This window comes from Sus scrofa, chromosome 12 (genome assembly GCF_054392235.1).
Source record: "Sus scrofa isolate SSC_HxYL_T2T_F1_AM1 chromosome 12, Sscrofa_HxYL_maternal_Yorkshire_Landrace_v2.0, whole genome shotgun sequence".
Lineage (NCBI taxonomy): Eukaryota > Metazoa > Chordata > Mammalia > Artiodactyla > Suidae > Sus > Sus scrofa.
This window is the reverse complement of record NC_139394.1, coordinates 18,099,053-18,114,973: the sequence shown is the minus strand read 5'-3', so window position 1 is coordinate 18,114,973 and position 15,921 is coordinate 18,099,053. Positions and strand designations below refer to the sequence as shown.

At 44.7% G+C, this 15,921-nt stretch overlaps 1 protein-coding gene across 1 annotated transcript in view; it reads right to left on the bottom strand.

Moving 5' to 3' along the window:
* LOC146398082 (leucine-rich repeat-containing protein 37A3-like) overlaps window positions 1-15,921 on the bottom strand; it is a 53,058-nt gene that overhangs the window by 21,489 nt on the left and 15,648 nt on the right. The window contains exons 5-6 of the mRNA XM_084984209.1: window positions 5,093-5,164; window positions 4,377-4,457 (exon numbers count right to left, since the gene is read on the bottom strand). Of these exons, the coding sequence (XP_084840335.1) occupies window positions 4,377-4,457; window positions 5,093-5,164 (153 nt within the window). The remainder of the gene's footprint in view (window positions 1-4,376; window positions 4,458-5,092; window positions 5,165-15,921) is intronic.

The following is a 15,921-nucleotide window of genomic DNA, read 5'->3' as shown; positions in this document are numbered from 1 at the left end:
CAGTGCGGAAATAAATCCTCATATTTATGGTCTATCGACTTCCAACAAGGTGCCGCCGAGCAGAATTCAATGCGGAAAGAAGAGTCCTAAATGGTGCTGGGACGACTGCACACCCACACACAAAATAACAAAGCTGGACTCCTACCTACCTTGCACATCACATATGAAAAGTAACTCAAAGTGGATCAAAGAGCCAAGTGTGAGAGCAAACGCTACACAATTCTTAGAAGAAAACCCAGGAGTAAATCTTTAGGACCCTGTCCTAGGCAACGGTTTCTTACAAACAAGCAACCAAAGGAAAAACCAGGTAAATTGGACCCTGTAAAATTTTAAAAATGTGTGTGCTTCAAAGAACACTATCAAGAAAGTGAAGAACAGCACACAGCATGGGGGAAAATATTTGCAAATCATTTATCTGGTAAAGGTCTAGTATCCAGAACATCCAGAATACACAAAGAACTCTTACAGCTCAATAATAAGATAACTAACTTTACTGTTTTGCTGTTCAGGGCCAAACCCATGGCCCATGGACGTTCCCAGGCTAGGGGCCGAACTGGAGCTACACGTGCCGGCCTGTGCCACAGCCACGGCAACGCTGGATCCGAGCCACATCTGCAACCTACACCACAGCTCCTGGCAAAGCCGGATCCTTAACCCATGGAGCGAGGCCAGGGATCCAACCCGCAACCTCATGGTTTCCAGTTGGATTTGTTTCCGCTGCGCCACAACGGGAACTCCAAAATAAGGGAACATTTCTTGCCTGTTGCTTTTTTTCTCCAAACTCTTCTCTATAAGTCCAGACAGACGGACTACATTTCCTTTCGGTGAACTGAGGAGACTGAGAAGAACTGAGGGCTGAATCACGTCATCACTGCCCTGAATGTACTGAAATCCTAACAGCTGAAGCTGAAAACCATCCAAAGAAGGCAGTGAACAAAAATTTAAAAACAGGGCAAACTCCAAAACTATCTGTGCTAGAATCCCAGGGCAGGCAGGGAAAACTGGGTCCTTGGCAGAAGGCAGTCAAAGAAATAAGCAGAGAGATCCTGACCCTGTTCCAACATGTTTGAGGGACTTGGGGACGAAGCACCCCCTTTCCCTAATCCTTCTACACAGCTTCAGCAGCCATGAGAACATGACTCCCCACGGGAGGCTCCTCAATCCGAGACCTCTAACTGCACCACATGAACCCTCTCTCAGGCACAAAGGCTAAAGAATCCGAAATGGTGAACCTGTATCTTCATCAAAGCCCTGAGAATAGCCTTGAGGAAGAGTCCCTGGCAGTCGGGAACAGTGGAAGAAGCAAGGGCCGGGGAATCAGGCAGATCTGGAGTTGAATTCTGGATGTCACCTGCTGGGGAAGTCACTCGAGCAAGAAACATCTCTGAGTCTCAGGACCATTTACCTCATAAGGCAGTTGGAGGATTAAATGAAAGAGCACGTGCAACGCACCTGGCACAGGCTGGGCACAGAGTAGGTGCTCAGCAGTAATGACGTCACAGCTGCACTGGCCAGTGGCCGGTGCAGATGGGGTGCCCAGGGGTGGCACGCCAGGAGTGCCAGAAGTAAGGAACTCTCACAGGGAAAAAGAACTCCCTGCTCTAAAGGTCCTAGTCACGTTAGAAACCAACGTCGGGATACAAGGCACAAAAAGCCACATTGCCACCATTTACCGCCTTTGACAAGGACCTGCGGAGCTGCATAGGAAATCACTGGCAAAGCTCCTAAGCGGTTGTGCCACTTGTTAGTGGTGTGAATCTCGGCAAGTTATCCAACGTCTCCGAGTTGCCATTTCCTCATCCCCACAATGGGGATGATAATATCTGCGTCACGAGAGCTGCTGGGATGAGAACCCTGAGATATTATGTGAGGTAACACGTGCTCAGCATTGACTATATACCAAGCACTACTGTCCTCCTTGTACAGTAAGGAAAAGTACGGCATGGTGCCTGGGACAGAAGTACTTGTTAGGGGGCAGAGGAAGACTCGCTATGCTTCTGAGGGAAGGAAGATTTCTCGCGATACAGGGGGGAAGACGAGGAGGCAGCTGGGAGGAGAGGAGAGGAGAGTAGGTGCTGGAGTTCCCGTCGCTGCTCAGCCGTTAACGAACCCAACCAGCATCCATGAGGACGCGGGACTGATCCCTGGCCTTGCTCAGTGGGTTAAGAGCCGGCGTTGCCGTGAGCTGTGGTGTAAGTCCCAGACATGGTTCGGATCAGGAGTGGATGTGCTTGTGGGGTAGGCCAGTGACTACAGCTCCCATTCAAGCCCTAGCCTCGGAACCTCCACATGCCACAGGTGTGGCCCTGAAACGGGGCGCGGGGGCGGGGGGGAGGTGAACACAGAAATTTCAGAGGAACCAGTTGGTGCCCCTTCCTCAGGAATCTTTCCTAATGCACGACCCACTTTCTCCTTCGGCCCCCACCCACACCTGGCCACCCGGCTGCAGGGCTTTCACGTTTCCCCATCCACATCCATCTTTCTCCTTCCAGTGCAAACGTTTCTCAGGGACAAACTCCCTGTCCTAGTCTTCTTCACACCCCAGCACTTACTACCGTGCTGACACTCAGTGGGCATGGCCCTCGGTAAATCACTGGGCATGAATTTGTGAACTTTCATCCACTGTGATTCCACAATGCATTTTCCTGCGTTGCCTACGTTACTCGGATTCTCATAAGGCACTCCCCGTGTTAGAAAATGTTCAGAAAATGTGCTGCGTTTAAGACCCTGTATTGATACTGCTACTACAACCTCCTGCTTTAGGGACCCAATGGGCCTGCTCTCAGATGTGTCAGTTCAAAAACAGAACAAAACGAAACAAAACCAAGCAAAACAAAACGAAACACTGACCCTGGAGCTCCTTCCCCAAGGTCGGCACCAGCAAATTACCGAGGGGATGAGGGAGGCCACCACAGACAGGCATCCGCAGGAACTGATCCTCTAGCTCCAGATCACCCTAGACACCTGCATTAATTAACCTGAAATGAACTATGTGAAACTGGATTTCTGAATGCAGCGAAGGGAGTCTTTTCCAAAGCCAGGTTTAGAAGAAGCTCTTCACCTTAAGTCTAAAATCCCCATTCAGGCCCCTGAACATACCCACTCTCATTCCCTGGAGTCACAGAGAAATCACAGAATGTCCTGGCTGCACGAGTATAAAACCCACATCTCCTACTGAAGAGCAGTCAGGAAAGAAAGTATATAGAATTGTATATCCTTGTATGTAATGTATTGTCTTCATGTCTTCCACACTACAGCTGAACACAAACCACATCTTTTTCCCTATCTTGAAGGTTCCTATCGGCCAAGAGAATTCACGTCCGAGGTATGTACTTTCTGAACAATAATGTTCTGGGAGGTGGGGAGAGAAGGGCCTGCCTGCGGTGGGTGTTCGGGAATTCGTTCTGCTTTGCCACGTCAAAGAAGCTAATGGTTGAGGAAGCAGCCACACCTTTTGCTCCCTGAAGAATTCTGTGCTAAACTCAGTTACTGGCAGCTCTGTGTTGCGTACTCAGTTATAAGCAGCTAGGACTTTGCCCAGGAGCAGGAAGCAAAGTTAAATTCAAAAGGAGAACTTCACGGACCATGCGCACACTGGAGCAGCGGGGTTGGGATTAGCCATGGGATTCCGTGACAATGCTAACCTGGCTGTTTTGCTTGGTGTCTCTGGTTGCCCATGCCCAAGACCAGTACTATGGAAAGGAGAGCATTTCATTGCTGAGTTAGACCCGGCTCTTGGCCTCTTTGTACCTTAGTTTCCTCACTTGGAAAATAAAGGGACCCCTTCTGGAATTCATACTGGACTTAGGCCCAGCTAACCAATAACTGTTGGTTTTTTTTGTTTTTTTTGTTTTTTTTTTTGTCTTTTTGCCACTTCTTGAGCTGCTCCCATGGCATATGGAGGTTCCCAGGCTAGGGGTCCAATTGGAGCTATAGGCACCGACCTACGCCAGAGCCACAGCAACTCGGGATCCGAGCCACGTCTGCAATCTACACCATAGCTCACGGCAACATCGGGTCCTTAACCCCCTGAGCAAGGCCAGGGATCGAACCCGCAACCTCATGGTTCCTAGTGGGATTCTTTAACCACTGAGCCACGACGGGAACTCCTGATTTTTTTTTTGTTTTTCTTTCTTTGGCCGCCCCGTGGCATATGGAGTTCCCAGGCGAGGGATCAGATCCGAGCCACAGTTGTGACCTACGCAGCAACTGCAGCCATGAAGGATCCTTAACCCACCGTGCTGGGCCAGGGCTCGAACCTACATCCCAACGCTCCTGAGATGCTGCTGATCCCATTGCTCCACAGCAGGAACGCCTGTCTTAGGTTTTAATGCATAGGGTTCTTTTTACATGTATTCATCTTCTATTGCACTTACAACTTGTGTAAAAACTGCATTCCGTGCCAGGCTTGAAATGTTCCAAAGCTCACTTCTGTGATTAAATTGCAACCAAGATTTCTACAAAAAAGACACAAGCAAAAGAGGAAAAAACATTTATTCTGTCCGAACATTTAACCATTGGCAGTAATCCTAATCTATACAGGATGACACATAACCTCAATACTCCCTCCACACATTAAAGAACTCTCACTGCAGAGGACATCTGCTCGGGATTTATACACGTTCATGATTATTTACGTGGTGCATCAGATACAAAAGAGCAAAGGTGCAATTAATATTTGTGCTACGTGATCTTTATTTCCCCAGAGAAGGGCAGCACGCTTGACATTTGGGGCTGGATAGTTCTTTGTTGGGGGCTCTCCTGTACACTGCAGGATGTGTGGCAGCATCTCTGGCCTCTGTCCACTGGATGCCAGCAGTACATCTACCGTTCTGACAGCCAAAAATGTCTCCAGGCATTGCCAAATGTCGCCTGCGTGCAAAATCACCCTGGTTGAGAGCCACTGCTCTATGATTAGTCACTCCGATATGTGCAATAATTCCCAGGCTAATCTTTACTAGAGACAAAAAGAGATTTCCTCCATCGTTGTTGTAGCAATTTTAGTATTCCAAAATGAGTAACAAATTACTTTCATTAAACAAATAGTCTTTATAACAATTCCAACATAATGACGTTTATATTTGCAACTTACACGTATTGCAAAAAAGGTAGCGTTTCAAATGTACGTCTTTCAATAGATTGTATTTTGTTGCAGGATAAGTCCCTAGGAAAAGGAAAAGGAAAATAGCGCCTCAATTAGCTAGTACATTTCCAATTAGTAGGAATAACCAGTAGAGCTTAGAATGATACCAATGAATAAGCAGCTTTTGTCTCAACGCTAAACCTTAGGAAATGTGACTTGAGCCTTCCAGAGCCCCTAACCCTCTCTTCACCTCTCTTAAGTGTCACACCTTCACGAGCTTCATAAGCAAAATATACAACTATGGACCTTGATAGATCTTGGAGGTAAGCTTTCCCGAGAGCAGAAGACTTGATTAGATGACCTTTCATGGTCTCGTCAAAGTCTAGATGATGAGCTCAAAGTTTTAATCTCCACAAGTAATTTCTTACATCTAAAAAGAATATTCTTACATTTACACCCCTTCCAGTTTCATCATGTTTTTCTAGGCCAATTCAACACCAGAAGAAATCAAAGATATCCTTCTTGGGAGCTCCCATCGTGGCTCGGCGGAAACAAATCTCACTGGCATCCAGGAGGATGCAGGTTCCATCCCTGGCCTCACTCAGTGGGTTAGGGAATCGTGAGCTGCGGTGTAGGTCACAGACGCGGCTGGGATCTGGCCTTGCTGTTGTAGTCCGGAGGCAGCAACTCCAATTCGACCCTTCGAACCCTAGCCTGGGGAACTCCCTATGCTGCAGGTGCGGCCCTTTAAAATAAAATAAAATAAAATAAAATAAAATAAAATAAAATGATATCCTTCGATACATCTTGAGAGGAAGGTACTCCTCTCGTTAACATGTACCTCCAAACTAACTCAGTACTATACTTTTTTTTCCATACTGACTTTCACTTGAAAATACTCACTGTTGACCGTAGTAGCTATCTTACGTCCTAACGATTCCAGCTTAGTCTCTCATTTCATCTGGGTGGGTATAACTGTCTTCTGACTGGTGTTTGCATCACTAGTCTCTCCCTTTCTAAGCCATCCTGTACACAATCGCCACATTAACTCTACACAGGTGATTCTCAAATATCAGCATCATTTGGGAACTCACTGAAGATACATTGTACTCAGCGCTACTCTGGACCAATTGAATCGGTAACTGTGGGGATGGAGCTTGCGGGGTTTTTTTCCTTTCCTTTTCGTCTTTCCAGGGCCACACACACGGCATGTGGAGGTTCCCACGGTAGGGGTCCAAGAGCAGGTACGGCTGCCAGCCTACACCACAGCCACAGCAATGCGGGATCCGAGCCTCGACTGTGACCCACACCACAACTCAGGGCAAAGCCAGATCCTTAACCCACTGAGCGAGGCCAGGGATCCACCCTGCATCCTCATGGATGCTAGTCGGGTTCGTTAACTGCTGAGCCAGGACAGAAACTCCCTGGAGCTTGTGTTTTAACAAGCCTCCAATGGACTGACTCTGTTGTAGGCTAAAGATTGTTCTAGAGCTCTGCTCTGGTAACGTGACAGGGCGGGTTATCCTTGGCTCAGCCTCCCAAACCCTAGAGGATCAGGCTCTAATCGCCTACTCTCCCTACTTGTACTCTACAGGTACTCAACAGTATTTTTCCCGTGTTTTGCCTTTCTCCCACTTGCCTTTGCAAGCTTACTCTTCCCACGATGTCTCATGATACCCAAGGGCCTTTCCCGGTCTCATTTAAACAGCACTGTTTTTGTAAACAGTTATCTCCCCTGATGCAATTTTTTGGATCTTTTTTTCCCTCTTCCATGCACCAAAACAACTCATAGCGCTCACCGCCCTGATCCATTTCTTCTTTGGAAGATAGCCTCTTTTGCATCCCAGTTCCTCTGAGCATAAACACCTAAAAGTATGGACTAGATCGTGCTCATGTGCATTGTCTTATTTTTCTTTTTCTTTTTTTTTTGCTCTTTAGGGCCGAACCCGCAGCATACGAAGGTTCCCAGGCTGAGGGTCTAATCGGAGCTACAGCTGCCAGCCTACGCCACGGCAACTCCAGATCCTAGCCCGGTCTGTGACCTACATCACAGCTCACAGCCAAGCAAGATCCTTAACCTGCTGAGCAAGGCCAGGGATTGAACCCGCAACTTCACTGGTTCCTAGTCAGATTCTTTTATGTGGCACCATGACGGGAACTCCTCGTCTCTCCTTTTTAAGCCAACGCATGGACATAAAGCAAACGCTAATATTTACAAAATAAACATACGTCTGGGGAGTAAATAAGAGAAATAGGGAGGAAATGACTGTTTTAAAAGAAGTGCCGTTTTCTTACTTCATGGCTCCCTCTTCGGGCCTCTACAGCACCCTGTCATCCTTCAGTGCTTCTCTACATGTGTATTTCTCTTCTCTTCAGTGCACTTACATGTGTATTTTTCCGGTGAGATCGTGAGTGGCTAGAAGGAATCCTGTCTTACCCACCCTTATGTTTATCACACTAGGCACAGGGCCTGACACATTCTCTTTTGGCTTTTTTATAGATTGGTATTTTTTAGATGGCATAATAAATGAGAACACTTCTGCTAACATGAGAGAATCAGCTTATAGACTATTTCATAGCAGAAGTAGTGACGGGCCTGATCCACTGAGCCGTTCTCTTCCTTGTTTTTCTCCAAACCATGTTTGAAAGGCTTGGGGGCCCAGATGCCAGAGGCACTCAAGAAGACTCCTACAAAAGCAGTAGCCCCCTAAGGCTTCAAAGGTTTGGTAATTTAAAAAACTATTTTTAAGGGGAGTTCCCGTCGTGGCGCAGTGGTTAACGAATCCGACTAGGAACCATGAGGTTGCGGGTTCCATCCCTGCCCTTGCTCAGTGGGTTAACGATCCGGCGTTGCCGTGAGCTGTGGTGTAGGTTGCAGACGTGGCTTGGATCCTGCGTTGCTCTGGCTCTGGCGTAGGCCAGTAGCTACAGCTCCGATTAGACCCCTAGCCTGGGAACCTCCATATGCCGCGGGAGCGGCCCAAAAAAATAGCAAAAAAAAAAGACAAAAAAAACCAAACAAACTATTTTTAAGGTCATACGAGGCTTTTTATACCCACTTCTCTTAAGCCTTATCTGTTTGTAAGAAGAATCAGAGAGTTGCTAAAGAGCATCATTAATTAGCTGAATAATGATTACTGACATACACAGCTGTGGATGCTGTGGACAAACGACAAACCTCGAGCTTTTACAGCAAAGAACACAGTACCTCTTTACCTCTAAATACACAGAAATATTATGCAAGCATCTTCTCCTTGACAAAGAAGCTAGGGAGGTTTTTATTTGGTACTTAAGTGAAGTTAGGGGCACTTCTGATATGCTTGCTTAGCATAAACACTTCTACATATATCACTTAACCATCACCTGAAACATTTTTAATATTGGTTTAAGAACTCCTGTATTGAAATCCGCAACACCAGTCTGTTCTTTGGTAACTTTATGTGTTCTTGACAATACTATTTACATAATTCATCTGCTTAAATGTCTAAATGTTCACTTAGGTTCAGTTTCCAAAATTATGAGTTAGTGGCATTCGTATTCATCTACGAGCTCTATATTTCCTTGTCCTATAGCTGACACTTTGAGGTTAACTTTAATTCCTCTTGTCTGCCTACACTAACTTTTTCAACCCTTTCTATAAAAGCCATATATTTAGGATTTGCAGGCCACACACAGTTTGTTGCAAATTTCTCTTTCTTTCTCTCTCGCTTTTTTTCATTCACAGCCCTTTAAAAATCATCCTCAACTTGTGGACTCTATAAATAAAAGTGGACCGGGGAGAGGACAAGATGGCGGAGGAGCAGGGGGACATGCTCGCCCTCTCCCACAAACACAACAAAAAAAGCACATCTATAGAAGAAATGAGTCGCAACCAATCGCTGGCAGAGGAACCTAAACTCCAATAATGGCAAGAAGTTCGTGACATTGGGCAGAACGGGAGAAAAGAGGAGAGTGAGAGAAGGTGAATCCCAGCGGGACGGGCGCTCCCGAAAGGGAACTGCGGAGGAGAAAGGGATCCCGCACCCTGGAAAGTCACCTACCGGGCGAAAGATCAAATGAACCGGAGGAATCCCCAGATGCAGAGAAGAGTGTAGCAGTAAGTCGGAGTACGGAAAAACCGATCAAGAACCCAACGGACCATCTGAACTACGGGCACAGTCACCAAAAATTGAGACGCCTGGGTGGGGGCTGGGCACCGAATCCTCGGCTCCAGAGGTTAGTCCCCGGGAAAGGGTCGGGGGACGCCTGGGTGGGGGCTGGGCACCGAGACCTCGGCTCCAGAGATTAGTCCCCGGGCTAGGGGGGCGGGGAAGAGCGGAAACTGCTTGGGAGGTCTCTAAACCATTTGACGGGGCAGAGACTGCCTGGGAGACTAGAAAACAAGCTGTCGCAGAGGAAGGGAGCAATAGTCTAGGGGCGGGGAAGTGGAAAGCCGCCTCAGAGGGAACCTGGGAGAAGAGCCTGGTCTGCGCCCGTGCTGGGGAGGGGAGAGAAGAAGGGGTGGGTCCCCATAGAATACCCCCCACGCCACAGCAAGCTTACAGGCCCGCTAGCTAGCAGAAAGCTGTGCTTCCCAGTGCATTCCCTCCCCCCACCCCCACCACCCCCTACGCTCTCGTTGAACCTGGGGCTGCCTGCCATCCAGGAGGGCTGGCCTCAACAATTGCCTGAAGCCTACCACCGCAGGGGCTCTCCCTGCACAGGCCTGCTTGCCCTTTGGAGGGGCTACACTTCCACAGAGCAGCACCAAACACCACCAGCCCCCTAGAAAAGGCCTGCAGCCCAGAAAAGCTAGAACAAGCCTAGCCAGGCCGTGAATAGATCGGCCTAATTCTCCGACGGTTTTTCTGAGACGGGCTGCCCCGGGGAGGAGCCTCTTGGGTCTCCAAGGGCCTTGCTACCCGCCCAAGACCCCAGGGGGTGCTAAGACCTAGTGGACCAGCTGCATAGGACTGCCAGCTCCAGGCAGGACCCCCTGCAGCCCAGAAAAGCTGCAACAAGCCTGGCCGAGTTGGGAAAAGATCTCAGACGGTCTTTCTGAGTCGGGCTGCCCTGGGGAGGAGCCTCTTGGGTCTCCAAGGGCCCTGCTACCCGCCCAAGCCCCCAGGGGGTGCCTGAGACCTAGTGGACCAGCTGCATAGGACTGCCAGCTCCAGGCAGGACCCCCTGCAGCCCAGAAAAGCTGCAACAAGCCTGGCCGAATCGGGAAAAGATCTCAGACGGTCTTTCTGAGTCGGGCTGCCCTGGGGAGGAGCCTCTTGAGTCTCCAAGGGCCCTGCTACCCGCCCAAGACCCCAGGGGGTGCTGAGAACCAAGTGAAATCTGCTACCATCGTGGGGTGGACCTCCCAGTCCTGTCTGCCCTCAGGAAGTCCTCCTTTGCTTCAAAGAAACACTGTTAGCCCCATCAACACTCCAGAAAAGCCACACTGCCTCAAAAAAGATTGACCAACAACGCCAGCCCTCAGGAAATATTCCACGGCAGTGACAAGGCAAACACTACCCGATAACGGAGAGTACAACTCCCTCAGGAGAAAGAAGACAACAAGCAAGATGAAGAAGCTGAGAAACCACCCCCAGTCAAACCAACAGGAGAACTCACCTAAAACAGTCAACAATGAAACAGATCTCTGCAGTCAGACAGACCTGGAATTCAAAAGAGAAATACTGAAAATACTGAAGGAATTAAGAGAAGATATGAACAGTAATGCAGATACCCTCAGAAAGGAGCTAGAAAATATAAGGAGGAGCCAAGAAAAACTAGAACATTCATTTGCAGAGATGCAAACTGAACTAGGGGCAGTAAAAACCAGAATGAATAATGCAGAAGAACGAATCAGTGATATGGAAGATAGAATAATGGAAATCACTCAATCTGGTCAACAGACAGAAAACCGAATCAAAAAATTGGAAAGCAATATAAGAGACCTATGGGATAATATAAAACGGGCCAATCTACGCATAATAGGAATTCCAGAAGGAGTAGAAAAAGATAAGGGAATGGAAAATATATTTGAAGAAATTATCGCTGGAAACTTCCCAAATCTAAAGGATACTGGATTCAAGATACAAGAAGCACAGAGGGCCCCAAACAAACTGAACCCAAACAGACCCACACCAAGACACATCATAATAAAAATGGCAAAAGTTAGTGATAAAGAGAGGATCCTAAAGGCAGCAAGAGAAAAACAGAATGTTACCTACAAGGGAACCCCCATAAGAATATCAGCTGATTTCTCTACAGAAACACTACAGGCCAGGAGGGAATGGCAAGAGATATTTAAAGTGCTCAAAGGAAAAAATATGCAACCTAGAATACTCTATCCAGCAAGAATATCATTTAAAATAGAAGGGGAAATAAAAATTTTTCCCAACAAACAAAAACTTAAAGAATACAGCAACACAAAACCCAGGTTAAAGGAAATATTGAAAGGGCTTCTCTAAACCAAAAAGAAAGGAAGAAAAAAAAAAAAAAGAAGAAGAAGAGGAAGAACTAGGACTGAGGAAACCGCAATCAGAGAGCAGTCACTCAAATAAGCCAGCATACAGATTTAATCATGAACATGCTTCAAACAAAATAAAATTAAAAAGGAAAAAAATAAAAGAGTCATCAAAACCATAAAATGTGGGCAAGGGATGTTAGGAGGTAAATAACCCTTTTTGTTTGTATGTATGTCTCTCTTCTTAATTTTAATATAATAATGAAGTGTTTGAACTTACAGGACCATCAGGCTAAAACACACAATTATGGGAAGGGGTTAGCATACTTAAAAAACAGGGCAACCACAAGCCAAAACCAAATATTGCATTTGCAAAAAAATGAAAAAAAAATACACTCAAGCAGATAATAACAGGAGACCATCCAACCAAAAAAAAAAAAAAAAAAAAAAAAAGAAAGGAAGAATGGAGAACCATAGAATCAACTGGAACACGAGGATCAAATGGCAATAAATAATCATCTATCAATTATCACCTTAAATGTCAATGGACTGAATGCCCCAATCAAAAGACACAGAATGGCTGAGTGGATAAAAAGGCAAAAACCTTCAATATGCTGCCTACAAGAAACTCACCTTAGGACAAAAGATACATATAGATTGAAAGTGAAAGGGTGGGGAAAAGTATTTCATGCCAATAGACATGACAGAAAAGCAGGAGTTGCAACGCTCATATCAGACAAAATAGACTTTAAAACAAAAGACATAAAGAAAGACAAAGAAGGACACTATTTAATGATTAAGGGATCCATCCAAGGAGAGGATGTTACTATCATCAACATATATGCCCCAAATATAGGAGCACCCAGATACATACAACAAATATTAACAGACATAAAGGGAGATATTGATGAGAATACAATCATAGTAGGAGACCTAAATACCCCCCTCACATCAATGGACAGATCCTCTAGACAGAAAACCAATAAAGCAACAGAGATCCTAAAGGAAACAATAGAAAAGTTAGACTTAATTGATATCTTCAGGACACTACATCCAAAAAAATCAGAATACACATTCTTCTCAAATGCTCATGGAACATTCTCAAGAATCGACCACATATTGGGACATAAAGCGAATCTCAATAAATTTAGGAGCATAGAAATTATCTCAAGTATCTTCTCTGACCACAATGCCATGAAATTAGAAATCAACCACGGGAAAAGCAAAGAGAAAAAACCTACTCCATGGAGACTAAACAACATGCTACTAAAAAACCAATGGGTCAATGAGGAAATCAAGAAGGAAATTAAAAACTACCTTGAAACAAATGATAATGAAGACACAACCTCTCAAAATCTATGGGATGCTGCGAAAGCAGTGCTCAGAGGGAAATTTATAGCAATCCAGGCCTTTCTCAAAAAAGAAGAAAGATCCCAAATTGACAACTTAACCCTCCACCTAAATGAATTAGAAAAAGAAGAACAAAAAAGTCCTAAAGTCAGCAGAAGGAAGGAAATTATAAAGATCAAAGAAGAAATCAATAAAATAGAGACTCAAAAAACAATAGAGAAAATTAATAAAACCAAGAGCTGGTTCTTTGAAAAGGTGAACAAAATTGATAAACCCCTGGCCAGACTCACTAAAAAGAGGAGAGAAAGAACCCAAATCAACAAAATTATAAATGAAAAAGGAGAAATCACAACGGATACAGCAGAAATACAAAAAACCATAAGAGAATACTATGAACAACTATATGGCAACAAGTTTGACAATCTGGAAGAAATAGACAATTTTCTAGAATCTTACAGCCTACCAAAACTGAATCAAGCAGAAACAGACCAACTGAACAGACCGATCACTAGAAATGAAATTGAAGAGGTCATAAAATCACTCCCTACAAATAAAAGCCCAGGACCAGATGGCTTCACAGGTGAATTTTATCAAACATATAAAGAGGAATTGGTACCCATCCTCCTTAAACTCTTTCAAAAGGTTGAAGAAGAAGGAATACTCCCAAAGACATTCTATGATGCCACCATCACCCTCATTCCAAAACCAGGCAGAGATACCACCAAAAAAGAAAACTATCACCCAATATCATTGATGAATATAGATGCAAAAAATCTCAACAAAATCTTAGCCAACCGAATCCAACAACATATCAAAAAAATTATACACCATGACCAGGTTGGGTTCATCCCAGGTTCACAAGGATGGTTCAACATACGCAAATCAATCAGCATCATACACCACATTAACAAAAAAAAAGTCAAAAATCATATGATCATCTCAATAGACGCAGAAAAAGCATTTGACAAAGTTCAACATCCATTCATGATCAAGACCCTCGCCAAAGTGGGTACAGAGGGAACATTCCTGAATATAATCAAAGCCATTTATGAGAAACCCACAGCAAATATAATCCTCAATGGGGAAAAACTGAAAGCCTTCTCACTCAAATCTGGAACAAGACAGGGATGCCCACTCTCACCACTGCTCTTCAACATCGTTTTGGAAGTCTTAGCCACAGCAATTAGACAAACAAAAGAAATCAAAGGCATCCATATAGGAAGAGAAGAGATCAAACTGTCACTGTATGCAGATGACATGATTCTATACCTAGAAAACCCTAAGGACTCAACCCCAAAACTCCTTGAACTGATTAATCAATTCAGCAAAGTGGCAGGATATAAGATTAACATTCAGAAGTCAGTTGCATTTCTGTATACCAGCAATGAAACATTAGAAAAGGAATACAAAAATACGATACCTTTTAAAATTGTACCTCACAAAATCAAATACCTCGGAATACGCCTGACCAAAGAGGTAAAGGACCTATATGCCGAGAACTATAAAACGTTAATCAAAGAAATCAAAGAAGATGTAAAGAAATGGAAAGATATTCCATGTTCCTGGATTGGAAAAATCAATATTGTGAAAATGGCCATCCTACCCAAAGCAATCTACAGATTCAATGCAATCCCTATCAAATTACCCATGACATTTTTCACAGAACTAGAACAAACAATCCAAACATTTATATGGAACCACAAAAGACCCAGAATCGCCAAAGCAATCCTGAGACACAAAAACCAAGCAGGAGGCATAACTCTCCCAGACTTCAAGAAATACTACAAAGCCACAGTCATCAAAACAGTGTGGTACTGGTATCAAAACAGACAGACAGACCAATGGAACAGAATAGAGAATCCGGAAATAAACCCGGACACCTATGGTCAATTAATCTTTGACAAGGGAGGCAAGAACATAAAATGGGAAAAGGAAAGTCTATTCAGCAAGCATTGCTGGGAAACCTAGACAGCTGCATGCAAAGCAATGAAACTACAACACACCCTCATACCATGCACAAAAATAAACTCCAAATGGCTGAAAGACTTACATATACGACAGGACACCATCAAACTCCTAGAAGAAAACATAGGCAAAACACTCTCTGACAGCAACATCATGAATATTTTCTCAGGTCAGTCTCCCAAAGCAATAGAAATTAGAGCAAAAATAAACCCATGGGACCTCATCAAACTGAAAAGCTTTTGCACAGCAAAGGAAACCCAAAAGAAAACAGAAAGACAACTTACAGAATGGGAGAAAACAGTTTCAAATGATGCAACTGACAAGGGCTTAATCTCTAGAATATATAAACAACTTACACAACTCAACAGCAAAAAAACCAAAAACCCAATGGAAAAATGGGCAAAAGACCTGAATAGACATTTCTCCAAAGAAGATACACAGATGGCCAGCAAACACATGAAAAAATGCTCAACATCGCTGATTATAAGAGAAATGCAAATCAAAACTACCATGAGATACCACCTCACACCAGTCAGTATGGCCATCATTAATAAATCCACAAATAACAAGTGCTGGAGGGGCTGTGGAGAAAAGGGAACCCTCCTGCACTGCTGGTGGGAATGTCAACTGGTACAGCCACTATGGAGAACAGTTTGGAGATACCTTAGAAATCTATACATAGAACTTCCATATGACCCCGCAATCCCACTCTTGGGCATCTATCCGGACAAAGCTTTACTTAAAAGAGACACGTGCACCTGCATGTTCATTGCAGCACTATTCACAATAGCCAGGACATGGAAACAACCCAAATGTCCATCAACAGATGATTGGATTCGGAAGATGGGGTATATATACACAATGGAATACTACTCAGCCATAAAAAAGGATGACATCATGCCATTTGCAGCAACATGGATGGAACTAGAGAATCTCATCCTGAGTGAAATGAGCCAGAAAGACAAAGACAAATACCATATGATATCACTTATAACTGGAATCTAATATCCAGCACAAATGAACATCTCCTCAGAAGAGAAAATCATGGACTTGGAGAAGAGACTTGTGGTTGCCTGATGGGAGG